The sequence below is a fragment of the Sturnus vulgaris genome, chromosome 21 (assembly GCF_052056855.1).
Source record: "Sturnus vulgaris isolate bStuVul1 chromosome 21, bStuVul1.hap1, whole genome shotgun sequence".
NCBI classification, from domain to species: Eukaryota; Metazoa; Chordata; class Aves; order Passeriformes; family Sturnidae; genus Sturnus; species Sturnus vulgaris.
In genome coordinates, this window is record NC_142263.1 from 1,314,002 (window position 1) to 1,331,395 (window position 17,394).

General features: G+C 43.7%; 1 protein-coding gene across 5 annotated transcripts in view; it reads left to right on the plus strand.

The window, feature by feature from the left end:
* Nucleotides 1–17,394, plus strand: part of SYNRG (synergin gamma) — a 36,058-nt gene that overhangs the window by 7,587 nt on the left and 11,077 nt on the right. For 2 of the 5 annotated variants that reach the window (XM_014881172.2, XM_088177006.1), the window contains exons 7-14: nt 1,810–2,037; nt 3,461–3,538; nt 4,247–4,443; nt 5,059–5,331; nt 6,252–6,379; nt 8,338–8,456; nt 8,647–8,709; nt 10,140–11,081. In XM_014881172.2, the coding sequence (XP_014736658.2) occupies nt 1,810–2,037; nt 3,461–3,538; nt 4,247–4,443; nt 5,059–5,331; nt 6,252–6,379; nt 8,338–8,456; nt 8,647–8,709; nt 10,140–11,081 (2,028 nt within the window). Of the gene's footprint in view, nt 1–801; nt 1,093–1,809; nt 2,038–3,460; nt 3,539–4,246; nt 4,444–5,058; nt 5,332–6,251; nt 6,380–8,337; nt 8,457–8,646; nt 8,710–10,139; nt 11,082–17,394 lie in introns of all 5 variants that reach the window. The other 3 variants (XM_088177007.1, XM_088177008.1, XM_088177009.1) reach the window with 2 other exon arrangements.

The following is a 17,394-nucleotide window of genomic DNA, read 5'->3' on the forward strand; positions in this document are numbered from 1 at the left end:
TGAGAAGTGCTGTTTAAGTGCTAAGAATGATCAAAAACATGTATAAAGACTTGAGTGGATTGTCACAGCTGGCTGATGTGTTTTAGGGCATGGTCAAACCAAGGCTCTGTGTTCTCATTAATTACACTGGCAACAATTGCCACTTAAGATTTCTTAAGGTCTGTAGCGTAGATTTTTTAGTGTCTAGACTGAAACAAAGCTTATCTAGGCGAGCTTTTTCCTGTGTAAAATATGTGTCTCTGCTGTGGATTCACTCCTAGGTAAGTTTGCAGTTACAGGTGGTCTCTGACAACTTCCCTTTGTCTGTAGGTCTGCCTGTCCTCCACCAATTTTGTTAAAATGAGTAACACTGGAAGGGATCAAGCAGAAAATTGTCTACATGAGCAGACATTTCTTTTGTATCTTATGATATATTGCCAAGTTTCTGTGGATAAAACATCCCTTTGAGGGAAAATATCCCCCTGACAGACCTCATTATGTCCACTTTGAAATATTACCTCTGGATTTGTTTTGACCCTGTCTGCCCAAAACAGACAGAATGCTTTCACAGCCAGTGTTAAGAACCAGTTTTCAGTGTTTACATCCTAAGAACCTGGGAGAGGAGGTGCGTGGTTGGAGGTGGCTGCTCAGTTTTCCCTTGTGTTTGCTGTGCTGACCATGACACCCTTCACATCTGCCACACACACTCTCCACGCTGCTCCTCCTCACCCCTTTGCTGTGTATTCCCAGCGTTTGCCACTTTTCCCACATTCCCACCCTTATTCCTCATCACTTTGCCTTGTGTGTTCATTCCATTTGCAGATCATCCCACACCATCCCATTGTGCTGTATCTGTTTCCCATTCTGCTTTTCTCGATGATGAAGAATTTAGTGACTTTATGCAAGGGCCTGTTGAAAGCCCCAAACTGGTGCCTCAATCCACCTCTCAGCCTTTCCATCCTGCCACTGAGGCTGGGCAGCTGCTTTCAGAGAGGGCTGTGCTCCAACCTGTCCCTCCAGCCCAGGCTCCAGTGTTATCCACCCTGCATGGTACAACTGGGCAGGTTCCTTATTTTCCTACCTCTGCATCTCCATCCAATACCCATAAAACAGGTAACTCTAAAGTATCTTCTTTTACATGTCACCCTCTGAGCTACACAGAGTCTTTACTTAATTTGTTGGGGTTGTTTTTTTGGTTTTTTTTTTCAGTCTGGCTGGAAAAAATAATTTAGGCAATTAAGCAGAAACCTGCTGATCCATGGGAAAAGATGATTTAAGTCCCCTGCTCCCTTCCCTTAGAACTGCCTGTAAAAGCAAGTCATGTGTGGACCAAATACTGCTGAATATACACATGCCTAATCTTAGGTGAATTAAATCTTGTGCTTTAGCATCATCCTAAGTCTGTGTGGTAGAAAAAGACACAGTTGAGTATATGAAATAATAATTATGCTGCTTTGGAGCACTTGTGTGCTCCCTCCCTTGGAGGCTGAAGGGATGTTGGTGAGATGAACGTGAAGAATTTTGGAGATGTATGTAGATACTGGGCACCTCTGCTCCTGATGCCTGGATGATTATGCAACCACAATCCTAATACAGGAAATAATTTTGTGTCTTCCTCCTTTTACTTGTGTTTTGCCTGTTGAATTTGTTGTGTTTGTGGTAAGTAAAGGGCAGCACCAGGCTCTGAAAGTGTCCAGAGAGGGTTGTTCTGAGCTGGGGCTGATCATCCCCAACTCATCAGTGGTACCAAAAGTACCTTTGAAAAGTGTGGAAGTGCAGTCTGGGCAGTTCATAACAAAGTATAAATAATTCCTCCTGCTGTTTATTCAGGCTCTTCCTTGGAGGAGAAAGCTTTAGCTAATGGCTCAGATGAATCTGAACAAGAGCAAACCAAACTTAAAACGTCCGAAGTTGGGCACAAAGCCTCGGCTGCAAGCCAAGCCCATCCCAGTCTCACCAGCAGCGACTGGGATGTTGTAGGTGGACATGAAAGTGGTCCCAGTGCTGCTGCAGAGGTGCACAAGGCTTCAGAACAAAACAGAGCAGTTGAAGAGTGTGGTGAGCAATCGAAACGTTTGACAGAATTTCAATCTAATGAGATGCTGCTTGGTGCTAACGCTCTGTTCACTAATTCCAAGGCCAACCCTGCATAATTTTGCTCTGAACGCCTGCTTGAATAATATGTCAGTGCCTCCTGCTCCTTGCTCAAAGTGTAACTGCCATGATTTTGCTCTGAACTTTTCTCCATGTGAGTTTATTGTTGTAATCACCTTTAACACGTTTGTTTAATCAGGTTCGCTGTTTTAAAATATTCTATCCTGTCCTGGGGAAAAAGAAGTTGTGCTGTCTAAAGATATTTAAAAAAAAACAATTTAGGGAAACTTGCCATTAAAAATGGCCAATGTCATGTTGGGTTTTAATCTTTTAACCTTGAGGGCATAAAGTCTTGCCAGGTTAAAACTCTTAGCTAGTTGATACTTGTTTCTCAAGTATTTGCTGCTCATACACGTTGTGTCTAAAACTACCTGTGCTTTAGGGGTGAATATTCAAAAGATAGTGTAGAGGAAAACTTAAAACAAGGTTTTGTTCCAGTTTGGATTTTGTTAAAATTTTTGACTGAGTATGGAATGGGGGTTAAAACTGAAGAATAACGAGATCTAAGGAAGTGGCAAATTAATTTTGCTTGGTTGGTAAAATGGAAGGAATTGCTTATATTAGAGTGTGCTTGGAGTTGTGGGATGCTCAGAAATTAAACTGCAGTCAAGAGGGAATCCATGTGGAAGACGAGGAGATGCAAAGGTGCTGGGAAAGACAATGAAACCTGAAATGATGCTGCTTTTGGTCAGAGCTCCATCCAAGATGAGCATAAAATCTGCTGAGGGAGACTGAAGGGAAGAGCTCACATAGTGGAGAAGGAAGGAACGGATTTTCAGGGAGTGAAGTGAGGCAGATGGTGTTGTGAAAGCCTGTAGCAGTGAAGGTGGCTGTGGGGTCCCCTGGAGCTGAAGACTGGGAGCAGTGGGTTTGTGGATGTGGGATGTGATCCTGCTGAGCTTCAGTCTCTGGGTTCTTTGTGGATTCTGGGGGAACACTGGGTTTTATGGTAGATATGGATTATTTTATTCCACAAATAATTAGTAGCAGGGAGCTGATGGGAAGCTGAATTTGTTGTGACACAGAACTGCTGTGAAGCTTGAAGACAATGAGACTTTAGGTTCTGTACATCTGGATGTTCAGAGGGAGGCACGAGAGGAGCTCCTTATTTCATTACATATGTAACTATAATCTATTACTGCCCAATCATTCTAGTTATTAGTTCATATTCCTGCAGTATCTGTTTTTCCTCTGAGCACAGTGATTCCTATCTGAAATCTTTGCCTGAAATGCTGAATGATGCTGACCAGCTGTGGTGTAATCTCTTAAGATCATTGTACTCTGTATCCTAATACAACTGTTTTTTTACTGAATGGAATACCTTTAGGAGTTGGAGTGTTCCCTCCCCAGGACCCCATCCAGCAAATTATGCCTCCCTGGATTTACAACGACAGCTTGGTCCCAGGTAAACCAACCAGTGGGCATTTGGCCAGGTGGGCAGTGCAAGGTGTGAATAAGTGTGCTTTGTGTGGCCACTTATTGATCAAAGCTTTATTCCCTCATCAGAGGAATCCTGGATCTTTGCTATGTTACATATTTATGGTGTCTTATCTACATTTGAAGAAATAGGGGTTTTACTCGAGCATGTTAACAAATTCTAGATTAAACATTTATGGCAGCAGCTTATCCCAGCAGAGGATGCATTGCTGATAATGCTGCTTTCATGGCTATTCTGGTTTTTGGCATGTCTTGTAATTAGGCAGGCTCGTTTCTGAAGGCTATTTGTCTTCTATGTGTAAATAACACAGTGAATAGAAAATGAATTGCTGTAGTAAATATTGATTACACTGAGGTTTAAATACATAAGGCTCATAGAACTATCTTTTGATGTGGGTTATTCTGCAGTTTCATTAAAGAAACGTGGTTTGAAATGCATCACTAAGTATATTTTATATAAAATGTTTCTCTGCTTAAGTTAAACTTGTCTGTAAAGACCATCCAATAACACATTTAGATGAAACATGATGATACAATACAGTGCCAGAATGCTCTTGCCTTGCCTTACACTGAGTGCTCCTGATTTGATATCACGTTGAGTTTGAGACAAGATAAAAAATCAATAATATTTGAAAAGAGCAGTTGTCACTGTCTAACACTGCCTCCCTCACAACAGAGCTGTATAAGAAAATCTTAGAAACCACTTTGACTCCTGCTGGAATTGACACGGCCAAGCTCTACCCCATCCTGATGTCCTCGGGATTGCCCAGGGAGACCCTGGGGCAGATCTGGGCGTTGGCCAACCGCACCACGCCCGGGAAGCTCACCAAGGAGGAGCTCTACTCCGTGCTGGCCATGATTGCAGTGACTCAGGTATGGCTCTCACCTGGGCTGTGTGTCAGCACCAGCACTGCACACCTCCCATAAATACTGCTGCTGTTGAAGTGCAGAGGAGAAACTGCCCTTGTCACTTCAGTGGGGTTATAGTTTTATCAATTGCATCACTTGCATTTCAGTTACTTTCTTTAGTGTCAATCGAAGTTCTTAGATACAGTTATAAAACGCATTTTTAGTGTCAAATGCAACAAGAATACATGGCCCCAAGCTGTGCCAGGGGAGTTTCAGCTGGAACATGAGGAAGAATTTCTCCATGGAAAGGATTATCAAGCACTGGAAGGGGCTGCCCAGGGAGGTTTGGAGTCCCCATCCCTGGAGGTGTCCAAGGAACGTGGCCCAGTGCTCTGGGCTGGGTGACAGGGTGGGTCAGAGGTTGAACTCAATGCCCTTGGAGGCTTTTTCCTATCTCAATAAATCTGTATTGAATAGAATTCACTTACATGGACCTCGATAGCGTTGTTGGGATATAAACCAGTACCCTGCTCCTTTTTGGCTTCAATTCCACAAGGTGCAAACAGCAGCTGAGCACACTAGGCCCTTAGATAAACACTGCACGTGTAACTAACGCTGTGTTTGCTGTTGTCTCTGCAGAGAGGGATCCCTGCCGTGAGCCCTGAGGTGCTGAACCAGTTCCCAGCCGCTCCCGTCCCCACCCTGTCCGGGTTCCCGGTGCCGCTGCCCGGGGGGGTGAGCCAGCCCCCGCTGCTGCCCGCGGCTGCCCCGGCCTCCGTGGGGCTGTCCATGGGGGCACCCGTGATGGCCATGAGCATCCCTGGCCCTGCCCCTGCTCCTGCCCCGCCTCCAGCTGCTCCAGCTGCAGCGCAGCCTTCGGGAGCCTTCCTGCCCTCCTACCCAGCCAGCCAGGTGAGCTCAGTCCCTGCCTGCAAAACCCCCTCCCCTGGAGGGGAAATCAGCCTGGCACTTCTCCACTGACATGGTGGGAATAGGTTAAAAATCTGCCTGCAAAACCCTGTTCCCTGGAGAGGAAACTAGCCTGGCACTTCTCAAGTGATATGGTGACAACAGGTTTTAAATCTGCCTGCAAAACCCCCTTCACTGCAAGGGAAATCAGCCTGGCACTTCCACAGTGACACGGTGACAACAGGTTTTAAGTAAATGGCAAAAAAAACAGAGCTGAAATCCAGCCTGTGACGTCTGAAAATGTGAAGTGCCACTAAGGGCGTTCTTTTATTTTTTATTTTTTTTTTCAGTTCTTTCTGGTGGCATTAGAAGAGGTACAAAAGTGTTCTGTATTACAAAGAGGATTTAGTTGTAGTTAGGATTTTGTAATGCACATAAAATGGAATTTTAGGTTAAACTGCCCAACAGACTCTAATAGCTGGTAAAACAGGAGTTTCAGGAGCAGCTGAGAACACTGAAAACCTTCAGTTTACAAAGGTAAATCTTGTGGGGGATAAATTTTGCTGTTTGCAGACACGGTTCATCCTTCAGAAAAAACGTTTTGCAGTGCTATTAATTTTAAATTATTCACTGATTTAAATTACTAACATTTGTCCTGTATTAAAAGATGCCATGGCTATGATCAATAACTTTTATTGTGAAAGGAGTAGAGTTCCTCTGTTCATTCTTGCTCCCTGTAATCCTGTGTGTGTTTGAGTAGGGTGAGGTGCAGACAAAGTGGAAATGCTGATGATGCTGGTGTTGAAAGATTCTTTTCCTTCTTTTTTTACCCCTCTTAATCACACTGCTCCAAGCTGCTTTCATGCTGTATGACAGTTTGAAGAGCCAGCAGCATAGCAATTCATGTGTTGTTTGTAACTCAGGTAGTAAAACCAGAAGATGATGACTTCCAGGAGTTTCAGGATGCCTCCAAGTCTGGCTCCCTGGATGATTCCTTCACTGATTTCCAGGGGGAGGCAGCCAAAGCTGCCAGTTCACAGCACCGGAGCAGGTACCAGGTCCTTGGTGTTTCTGTCATTTCTTTGCCACTGCCTAAACTTTTGATACCTGACTATAAATCTCAATTGAAACATCCTTCAGACTTCAGCAATCTGGCTTTTCCTTTGGGAGATGAGATGTAATTCCTGATCAGGCAGGTTTTGTATAGCAAAGTAAATAAACGTTTCCTCCCTTTAATAGGTTACAATTAATCTTTCAAGGTCTACAAAGACCACAAAATTTCAGCCTTCTTTCCTCTTTATGCACCTCACAGGTGTCTGATTGTAGACAGACACATTTTCTGGGTAGGAGCTGGTTGTTCTTAGTGGCAAACAGAGCTGTGAGTTCCATGTGAGCCCTGATTACCAGGTGCTTCCTCAGCAGTGACATCAAATGGGGATGCTCAACCCAATTGTTCTCTTACACTACAGCAAATGGCTTCTGTGTAAGGAATATCAATTTGCTGATGGCATAGAAGCTCAGAATGTTTTGGTTTGGAAGGGACATTAAAGATGATCAGTTCCACCCCCTACACTTTCCTTTAGACCAAATTGCTCCAAGCCCTGTCCAGCCTGGCTTTTGGACACTCCCAGGGATGTCAGTCAATGCCACACGGATCTGAAGATGCTGATTTAAATATATCTTATGTTAGATGTCATTTTGCAGCTGAAGCTAATCTGTTACTGAAAGTTTTGACAGAAAACTGTTTGTAAATTGCACAATGAGAAGTAGAGGATCATAAAAAAATATTTCAAAAAATGGTGTTTCTTTTTCACTGCAGCAGTTCTCTTTATTCAGTTGTGAAAGCGTTCAGTTTTGAACAAAATGTTACAATGAACTATAATCTAATTGCTTATGGAGCTTTATTTAAAAAAAAAGCCATCTGTGGAGTACAGCTGATTAACCATTCCATTTGCCAAGATTGCATATCTAATAGCCTGCTTTGCAGGGATGGGAAATTTAATTATATTACCATAAGCTCTATTTTTTTGCCGTTGCACTGCCTGCCTGCAAGCATCACAGCCCAGCAGCAGCACATGTGTGCAAGTGCTTGTTTGTGTGTTGCTTGTAGGCTGCTGATAAGGAGATTTAAATGGTTCTGGAAAGATTCTTGCTCCAGGCTGAAGAATGCAATAGAAATTCATTCAGGTTTTCAATGTGAATGACACAAACTGGAGGTAGAATGCATCATTCATATGTAAAGGATGTTGTTGTGTGGAGCTGCCAAGGTCTGATAACGGGGCTTGTGTGGAGGGCAGGCAAAGCTCTCTCCTAAATCTTCCAGCATTTGCTAACAAGGTGTTAGGTTGTTGTGGCAGTTTTACTGGATAAAATAGAGTGTGTTTATGCAAAAAGACTTGCTTGTGTAACTGTGCACTAATCCTTATTTTGCTGACTAGATACCTGCCTGAACTCACTGATTGGAATTTCTGTCAGCACCAAGTTATTCTCTTCCTTCCTTTGAACAGTGATCCCACTTTATTATCTTAATTTTACAATATGTAATGAGATATAATCAGAATTAGATAAGCTGAAAGTACATAGCTGTCAAAATCTCGTGCAGTTTTAACTCTTTACTGTATCTAGTTCTATCAGGGGGAATTTTCAAAGGGATAAATTAAGTAGGAGTGATTCCTGGGGTGTGTCTGTGTGCTTGTTCTCTCCTGGGATACAGATTCCTTGGTGTAAAGTTCTGGAGTGTTTTGTTCATGGTTTTAATAGAAATTAAAGTCAAGAACGGTGCAAATTAAGTTAGAACTAAAGAAATATGATTAGGTGAGATAAAGTGGGAATTTACCCAGCTGAGGTCACTTCCATCGGGGGCTGGATTAAACACTCATTAAGGCATAAGCTTAGGTTTAGGAACCAAATTGTGTTGGTATAATAAGAGACTCCTTTAAATAAAACCTGGAAATGCAGATTTCTTACGGACAAATTAAGGAACTTTGCTTTTATCTCTTTTGTTTTTAGTGTTCCTTCTTTACTAATGCCACTCCCAGGTACCAAGCCGCTGTCACCAGCTGATAAATATGCTGTGTTTAAAGGAATGGCAGCTGAGAAACCTTCTGAGAGTGCAGCTGCTTTTGGAGGTAAAAGGACAAACACACAACCTCTGTGAGCAATTGATTGTACAATTTCATATATCTTCCTTTTGCCATTGATAAGATATTAATATTTAAAAATCAGAGCGATTAATATAACATTTGCTGTATGAATTCATCGTTTTGCTGTATGAATTCATCATTTCTCTGTGTAAATGTCTTTTCTGCTCTTCTCCAGATGGAGGGGACAAGTACAGTGCTTTCCGGGAATTAGAGCAGCCAGCAGAAAGCAAATACTTGGGTAAGCACTGAGGCTTTATTGTATCTTCATTATCATTTTTAGCATTTCTCTTCAAGCTGCACGATTTCCATCTCTGCAATTCTAAAATAATGGTGGTGCTGCTTCTCTAAAAAAACTTGGTAGGAAGTATCTTGTAAAAACAGGGCAGTATCCTATTGGAACAGTGTGCTGATGGTATTTCTGGAAGGTTGGCATCTCTTCTGGGTGCTGCTGACTTTTATTTTAAAGTAATAATGTGGTAGGAATTTGTTTTAAGTAAAGAGTCATTCATTTATGAAACCCCTGTGGTGTTTTGTGAGCTTCTCATGCTTGGAAACTCTTCGGGATTAAATGCTTGCAGTAAAATGAAACAACTTTTGATCTCTTTCTGTACCTGTTCTAAAATATAGAAAGTTGCTGTATTTGCCTGCTGTCAAGGTCTGACCACTCTTAACCCTTTCACCAGCTTACATTTCTAATGGAAAAGTTTGCAATTCTTCAGTAAGTTTAGTTTGCTGTGCTGTTGCAGTTTTGATCAATGAGTGGCAATTTCAGGAATATTTCTATTGTTGCTGAGCCAAATGAATTGGTTTGGAGGGGAGGGAGAATGGAATAAAAGGTCAGGTGTAGCTGTGGTCCTTTACTGCCATTATTAAGAGTATTCTTTTAAATCTTGGTTAAACTAATATAAAGTGTGATATTGTGGTGGTAGCTTAAGAATTAAATGCTAGTGGTGTGTTTCTAAAACAGGAAAAAAATTATTAGACACTTGTCTTAAAATAAGCATCAATACTTTAAAATTACAAGTAGTCCAGGTATGTACATGCTGGTGAATGGGTTAAACAATGTTTTCATGCTCAGAAGAAGAAAGTTATAAAAGTAGCACACCAAAATATTTATTGTAAATTCAATGAAAACATTGTTACCTCATGTTGATTTTGTCTCAGCCATCTGGTGATCCCCCCCTGAAAAAGCTGCAATATTTCAGAGGGAGGAAGGCAGGAATTGCTTCCATAAAAAGCAAATACTGAATTGGTATAAGTGAAATTCAAAATTACATTCATTGCTTGGCAAACACGAAGAGGGTGAGGTGGGGAGAAGAACTTGCATGGAGGCCAAATGAGGCAGTATCGATCTCCTTTTGAAACAATTTGTCATGGTGTGTTTTGATATTAACTCGGTGTAGAGGGAGTTTAATATGACTTGGTGGAGGCTATTTGAGGGAATTAAGTGTTTGCTGGAGTGAAAAGTAGAATCACTGCCCTTGACACTCGAGTGGCTCGTGGAAGTTGAGTTTGCAGTTCCGTGTGCATCCCGAGGTCTTTCATTGAAACAGTTTGTGTAAAACCTTCTGACACTGCATGAAATAATTTGCTTGCTTGCATGGTGTGAGTGTGCTGTGTTTGTTGTGCAGGGTTTCACTGTTGTTTTCTGCCTGTTTTCATTCCCAGGAGAGAACCTTGCAGAGTTCAAGCCCTCAGGAGCTGATGATGGTTTCACAGATTTCAAAACCGCTGACAGCGTCTCCCCGTTAGAGCCACCCTCAAAAGACAAAACCTTCCCTGCACCCTTCCCTGCTCTGCCTGCTCAGCCCAAGCAGCCAGCACAAACCAAGACCCCTTTGAATCTGGCAGACCTGGAGCTCTTTTCCTCTCCTGGAGAAAACAAGCAGCCATCCTTCCCACCTGCGTTTAACACCTCCAAACCAGGCTCCTTTCCCCCCCCACCCCTTCCATCCACCTCTGCCCAGCCAGCACCCAGCAAAACTTCAAGCTTAGCTGATGACTTTGGAGAGTTCAACCTTTTTGGGGAATTTTCTAACGGCGCATCAGCCAGTGGACAAGATGACTTTGCAGATTTTATGGCTTTCAACAACAGCGGCGGCTTCTCCGAACAAAAACCCGATGACAAATACAATGCACTCAAGCTGGAGGCCGGCCCTGCTGCTCAGGCTGGCTCCTCAGCCAGCACAGTGAAGGGTGGGCAGAGCTCTGCCACCACTGCTACTCCCACCAAATATGACATCTTCAAGCAGCTGTCCCTGGAGGGCTCGGCAGCGGGCTTCGAGGAGGCCAAGGACAGCGCGCTCTCCTCGGTGAAGAGCGATGATGACTTTGCTGACTTCCACTCCAAGTTTTCTTCCAGCAGCACCGATAAGTCGCTGGTGGACAAAGTGGCAGCTTTCAAGCAGGCCAAAGAAGACTCAGCTTCAGTGAAATCCCTGGATCTGCCTTCCATCGGCGGCAGCAGCGTGGGCAAGGAGGACTCGGAAGACGCGCTGTCTGTTCAGTTTGACATGAAACTGGCTGATGTGGGAGGAGATCTTAAGCATGTCATGTCTGATAGCTCTTTGGATTTGCCAACAGTTAGTGGCCAGCATCCACCAGCAGCAGGTGAGGAACTGGTTAGATTGCTCTGGTAACGTAGGTGGTGCAGATTCCGTGTTCTCTGTGCTCAATTACAGTATTATGCACTCGTCTTTCAGTAGTGGAAGACTCCTCAGTGTGTGTCCCCGCCAGCCACGGCCCCTCTCAGCAGGGCACTCCTTAGTTTTTTGTCTTAGAAGACTATAAATAGAAATAGCTGGAACAGTTTGAACTCCAGGCCAGTTTATTTTTGAGATTTCACATCATCATACCGGTACCTGATCGCTATTGGCGCTTAAGGGACTCGAGTGGAAAATATTCCAGTGCAAACAATGTCATTCCATTTATATCTGCAAGATGATGGCAGAGTCTCACTTTAATCTCTTGTTTTCCACAAAGCATTTGGCTTGGGGACTTCCCCCGCTCTTTGCTTCCCAAGGGTCATTAATTGGGGCTGTTAATGAGAAGCTGACTAATCACCACCACCAGTGTACTCCCCTTACAGAGGGGCTCAGTGTGGGTAGCCAGGATTTTGCAGGACTGCAGTTGTAGAGTATTTCACACACCTTCCAGTGTTAAATCCCTCGTGGGAATCATTGTGCCAAGGGGCTGCAAGTGCTGATCTCATGATTGGGAGCTCTTGGACCTAAATTTAAACCATGAGACTTTCACTTTATCAGGTTTCCACCTTCTTTAATTCCCCTTTATGACAGCATTCCCGAGGGAGTGAACTGACCATCTCTGACCTGATCACATATCACAAAACAAATTTCCCAAGTGTCCTGCTTTTTCTTTTCATATATACATAGGAGATAAGCTGTAGTTAAATGTTCTGTGGCCTTCAACAACACGGGAACCATTACTGTGTTCTAGGACAAGTTTTATGCAGTCAAAGGCTTTTCTGAACAGGGGAACATACAAACTGTAAATGTTAAAGCTCTTACTGCAAGAATTGGTTATTTCCACATGAAATATTTCTTCCATTTTTTGCAGATATGGGTAGAGAAAAAAATATACAGTACTGTAATTTTGCATTATATGATATTTTTAAGTAGGGGAGAGAATTAAGTTGGCAACTTCGATGTGGAAGATACTCTCTAACAGGGTACAAAATATCAGGAATAATTTATTAGCAAAGACATTTAATTTTCATATTACTGCTTGGGAAAACTCCAAGTTGAGTGAGCTGTCAAAACGTAGCACCAACAGTGTATTCTTGAATGTTTACTTTGGGTTTGAAAGCACTTTTTCCTAATATTTTTCTAGCCTCTTTTGGTGGTAGTTTGACTTCTGTAGCTCTTTCCAGGACGTGTGCTTTTGCCACAGCAATCCGTGATGAATAATTGCAGTTTGTGGCAGGAAAGCCTCTTTTTTTGTTGTTGTTGTTTGTTTAAAGGGGTTAGCCCTTCATGTGCTTGTTGCTAAACTTTTGAACTCTGAAGTATTAATTAGAAGCTATTTTTATTAAACTTAAGTCTGTATTCTCCTATGGTGCCAAGTTAGATGTTACTCCAAGAGGGAGAATTTTGCTGACGTGCTCTGGACACTCTGCTACAAACACTCCTGTGCTCATGTGTTCCTTTCTGTGTGTTTGATGCATTCCAAGCTGTGAACTGCTGATGGTCAAGTCCTTTTTTTCTGTTTTATTTTTCAGTTTACATGAAGTTAAAAAGCAGATTTTTTTTTTTCTTCTTTTTTTTTCCTCATCGTTTCCTTCGATCTGTAAAATCTCATGTCAAAAAGGGACAGTATCCCTTTGTCACCTCACTGCTGGGAAATGGGAGATGGTCCCGGGGTGTGCAAGCCCTGTGTCCCATCTCCAGGGGAGCAGCAGCAGGACAGAGGTGCTGAGAGATGAGGTGTTTGTCCCTGGGCTGTGAGCTTTGACATTTGTAGCTTCCAGGTATGGGCAGGTAGGTGCTTACACTGGGAATGAGGGAGAAATCCTTGCCTTGCTTCCCATGCCAGGGCCCTGTGGTCTCTTGAGGGGTGAAAGGTTCCCAGTTTTTCTCTCTCCCAAGGGGATACAGTCTCTTTAAACTCTGAACTCTCTGTGTGGAAGGTAGATACACTAATGTTGCCTGATTTTTCTTATTTACTCCACATAACCCTTTGAGCACTGGCTGCATGCTGTTCGTTTGAACCAGGCTGCTTCTTTTACACCAAATTTACTTTTCACTCCGAGTTGAGAGCATCTGAATGAGCACCTGCTCCTGTTGGGTGAACCTGATTTGTTCTTCCTGCCAAAGGTTGCAGTGAGAGGAGCCCTGCCCTGGGCACCCTCAAAGGGTTATCTGCTGCACTGACACACCTGTAAAGTACCTTTTTCTTTGGCATTACTGGAGATTCTCTGTATATTTTAATCTAACTTCAGGTTTTTTTGCTGCTTTTTCTAATGTCTGATTTCAACTAAACATTTCCTGTGTGAATGTGCCTTTTCAGATCTGCTTTGATATCTTTCTTCTGCAAGTATTGACCTGCATGCTTTACTCTGATACCGCCCTTCCAAGCTCCTCTGTATCACTATCTTTTGTGATCTGTAAGTCCTGCTGTGTTAATAAATATTATCTTGGCATATTTTGAAAACGTGGGGATGTGTGTGATTTGTTGCAAACCAGCAATGCATCTCTTTTTTTTCCTCAAAAAACACAGAGTTTAAGGTTCTGCTATCCCCTTAAGTGCCTTTCTCTGGCAGAGCAGGGTGTGGGTGAGCTTCTTTCTCCTTTTCCAACACTTTGACCTCGCTCCCTGTGACCTTCTGAATCTTTACATATCAGCCTAAATAATATTTTTCCAAAGATCTGTGTTTGAGAGGGATGGAGTGGAGGAAATGTGTGGTGTCAGGGTTGTTTCTGTGAGTTGGCACTGAAAACCTGTGTTGCTGTCTAGACTTTTATGAGTAGAAGCCCACTCTGTAACATTCTGTTATTTATTTAGCTAATCCAGTGTGAGTTAACCAGAACCCCAAAGTAAATTTTCCATTTGGGGAGTTCTGCCTTCTAAATATTTTGAAATAACTTTCAAACATGAATGATAGCTGCAAATTTGTGGCATGCAATTATGGCACTTCACATTGCTCCAGCTCCTGAGCCACTGACAGCTTGGGATTTGCATCAAATTAGCAAACAAGGTAAAACGCTAAAAATAATTGAGATGTGGAATAGTTAAAATGTTGTGGGGTTTTGGAGTTGCCACAAGAGCAGAAACTTGCCCAGGAAGCAGAATTTGGCTTTTCTTCTTTACACCAAGCTGGAGAGACTTTAAAAGGGGAAAAAAAGAAAAAGGGAGAAAACCACAACACCCCTCCTTGGTTCTGGAGATCAGTAGGTCGTGCCCAGCCCTAAAGGTTTTTAAACCAAAGCCTTGAACATAAAGCTGAGACCTAATTCTGCAGGGCTCGTGCAGTCTGTGTTTGTTCAGCCAATCATTCCTGGAGGAGGGAGAGGAACGTTCATGACTGTATTTATAATGTTTTTGTCCAGACTGGACAGTCAGATTGAGTCCCTTGCCCTCATTGGGGTTAATTCTGCTCACAGAAGAGTTTATCCAGCCTGGTTTATCCCAGGAAGGCTCTCACAGGGAGGGTGTGGATGTGTTTGCCATGGCCTTCCCAAGGGCCTCTGTGGGACTGAGCTCCCAGTGGCAGCTCAGGGGTTTTATTTTGCTGTGAAACGTTGTTTACCATGATCATTTCAAAATAATTAGCAAATCCTGTAATTGCACAAGGTTTGGAGCCTTTTCTCTCCTATTTCCTTCATTTTCATTTATCTTAGAGTCAGCATTCTTGACGGTTTCCACCTTAGCTACGGCCATTTAGAGAAAGCAAATGGGAATAATTCCCTTATTATTAACTGTCCCAGGCTTCCCCAGCTGAGAAATGGTGGTTCCTGTCCCCAGGCAGGCTCTGAGTTCCTGCTCAGCCTGCAGGGGATGTTCCCAGGGTAACAGCACTGATGCTGCTCTGCTGGGAGCAGAGCTCCACAGCTACCACCTGTGTCACCCTAACAACCAAAACGTGACACCAGAGCTAGAATTGTTCATCAGGCTTTAATATCCACTGAAATACAAAAACCTGAAAGTCTCCTCTGCTGGCTGAAATCCCTAAATTTATTCCAATGTCCCTGAATTGTCTTTCTCAGTTTTCTTCAGACAGTCACTAATGCTGTCAAGGGTTTTCCTTAAATGATGAAACTGTTGACATTGAAGGCTCCAGCTTGTAATTTGCCTCCAGCCATAATTTAATCCTTGGTAGTTGAAATAAATTATTAGAGTTGGCTCAAATCAGGGGTGGCAAGTTTTTCTGTAGATGAGATAAGACTGGGAAACAGGATTTGAACTGTATTTCATCCTGCTGTAGGTTCCTTGCAGCCAGGGCTCTGCCTTGGCTGGCTCCTGCAAATGCACCTGGTCCCACGTGTTTGTCAGGCAGCTTGGACTTTGGGTTCCACATTCTTATTTTTCATACTTCTCACTTAATTGTTTTAGAACTGCTTGAGCTGTTAGCACTGACTCTGAACAGTGTTTTTCCTGGAATATAATATTCCTAGGAAAATGTTGACTCACTGGAGTGATCTGGAATTATGCGAAAAAAAAAAATCAAATGTGCAGAATGGAACCATTCCATTTCACCTGAGCCCTTGCACCTCTGCAGAGGTTTCGTGTCTGCCTGAATTCACACACAGAGAATCCTGACTCTTAGTCTGTGAATAATTAAATTATTGTTCTGCCTCCCCTACCCTGACCTATTGATTGCAGGTCAGTTCAGGATTCCCCCCGGAGCCTGCTGCTGATCCTGCCTGTGCCTGAGCCAGGAGTGGATCAGCAGTGCCCTGACCTGGGCTTTTCGGATGTGTTTGCAGCTCAAAATCTCAGCAGGTATCAAAGGAATCCTTCCCAGCAGGATGAGAGTGTGCAGATCCCCGGGGTGGGATCATCACCCCTCCCTTTCTGTCCCAGGGAGCACCGGAACAAAGGCAAGGCTCAAATCTTTGCTGGGTTTTGGAGTCAACACAAAGTGAAGGGAAAGCAGAGGTTGCCTGGTAGCTGGTGGTATTTGCAGGGTCCCAGCATTAATTACAGCTGCCTCACGTGTGGGAGGTGGTTCTGGCTCTCTCTTTCATGCAAAGCTTTCCTTTCCCTTCTTTAAACAAAAACCTGAGAGCACAGGGTGTGTGGTCTGTGGTGATAAATCACCGAGCCCTCTGGCTCCTTTCACCTCAGAGCCTTCTTTCTGTGCTGGGAGCAGGTGATTTCATCTCTGTTTACCCTCTGCAAACTGCTGCTCTGCACACTCACGGTTCGAGTGGCACTTGGAGATCTTGGCTGTGTGCAGGGGTTTGGGATGCTGGCATGGACAAAGTGGCAGCTGCAGGAGGGACCTGGGGAGGAGGTGATGGATGACACTCTGTGCTGACCCATGGCAGTGGCCATTAAACTGCAGCACCGTGCTGTGTTTGTTAGGTTTTTCATTAGCCATGTATGTGGGTCATGCCTGGGAAGCTGCCTGGAGCTTGGCCTGCTCTCCCCTTGCAGTGAGATGGATAAACCAAGGCAGGAATGGTTTGTGAAATGGTTTAATCCTCGGGCTGATGTGGCTGGAGTGAATAAAGAGGACAGCTGGGAAATCAGCTTGTTCCCACCGTGGCTCTGTCAAAGCCCACTGTGCCAGCCCAGCACCAGCATCTCAGCCTCAGTGAGGCTCAGGAAAAACAAAATTTTGTGGTCTGGGTTTGCTGTCCCTGCAGCCACCGGACCCCGGGCGCTGTGCAGCAAATCTAATCCAAACTGACAATTGTTCCTGCTGGAAAACAAACCCAATGTAGGATAGCAGGGCTGCTTTGCTGGGGAGGGGGGTTCATGCTCTGCCCAGCCCCTGGCTCTGTGTGCCTTCACTGGGGATCAATCTCAATCTGGAGGTGAAAGATCAGTGGGGTGGGAGCAGCCCTGGGCACTGCAGGCTCTGATCTCACACCTGCCCCTGGCAGGGAGAAGAACCTATTGGGCCATGTAATCACCAGGTGGGTATAAATGTTCGGGAGCTTTCTGCAAAATAATTGGATTTTCTCTAGACTTAGCTGTTACAAACTGTTTATTCAGTTAAAACATGATCTCTGCAATATCCCTGTCAGTGCTGGCACCTGGAAGTTTGACGAGTCGGCCGTGCAGCACTGCAGGAGCCCTGATAAGCTCAAACAGGATTTCTGGGCTTTTTTAGATCCTCACAGCACATTTTTTATATGTTATTTGTATCAAAGCATGAATATAAAATTAAAGTGTATTAATACTTTATCAGAGGAATGGAAAAGTCAGCCCAGTCTTCTGTGTGGTTGGATTTGATAAG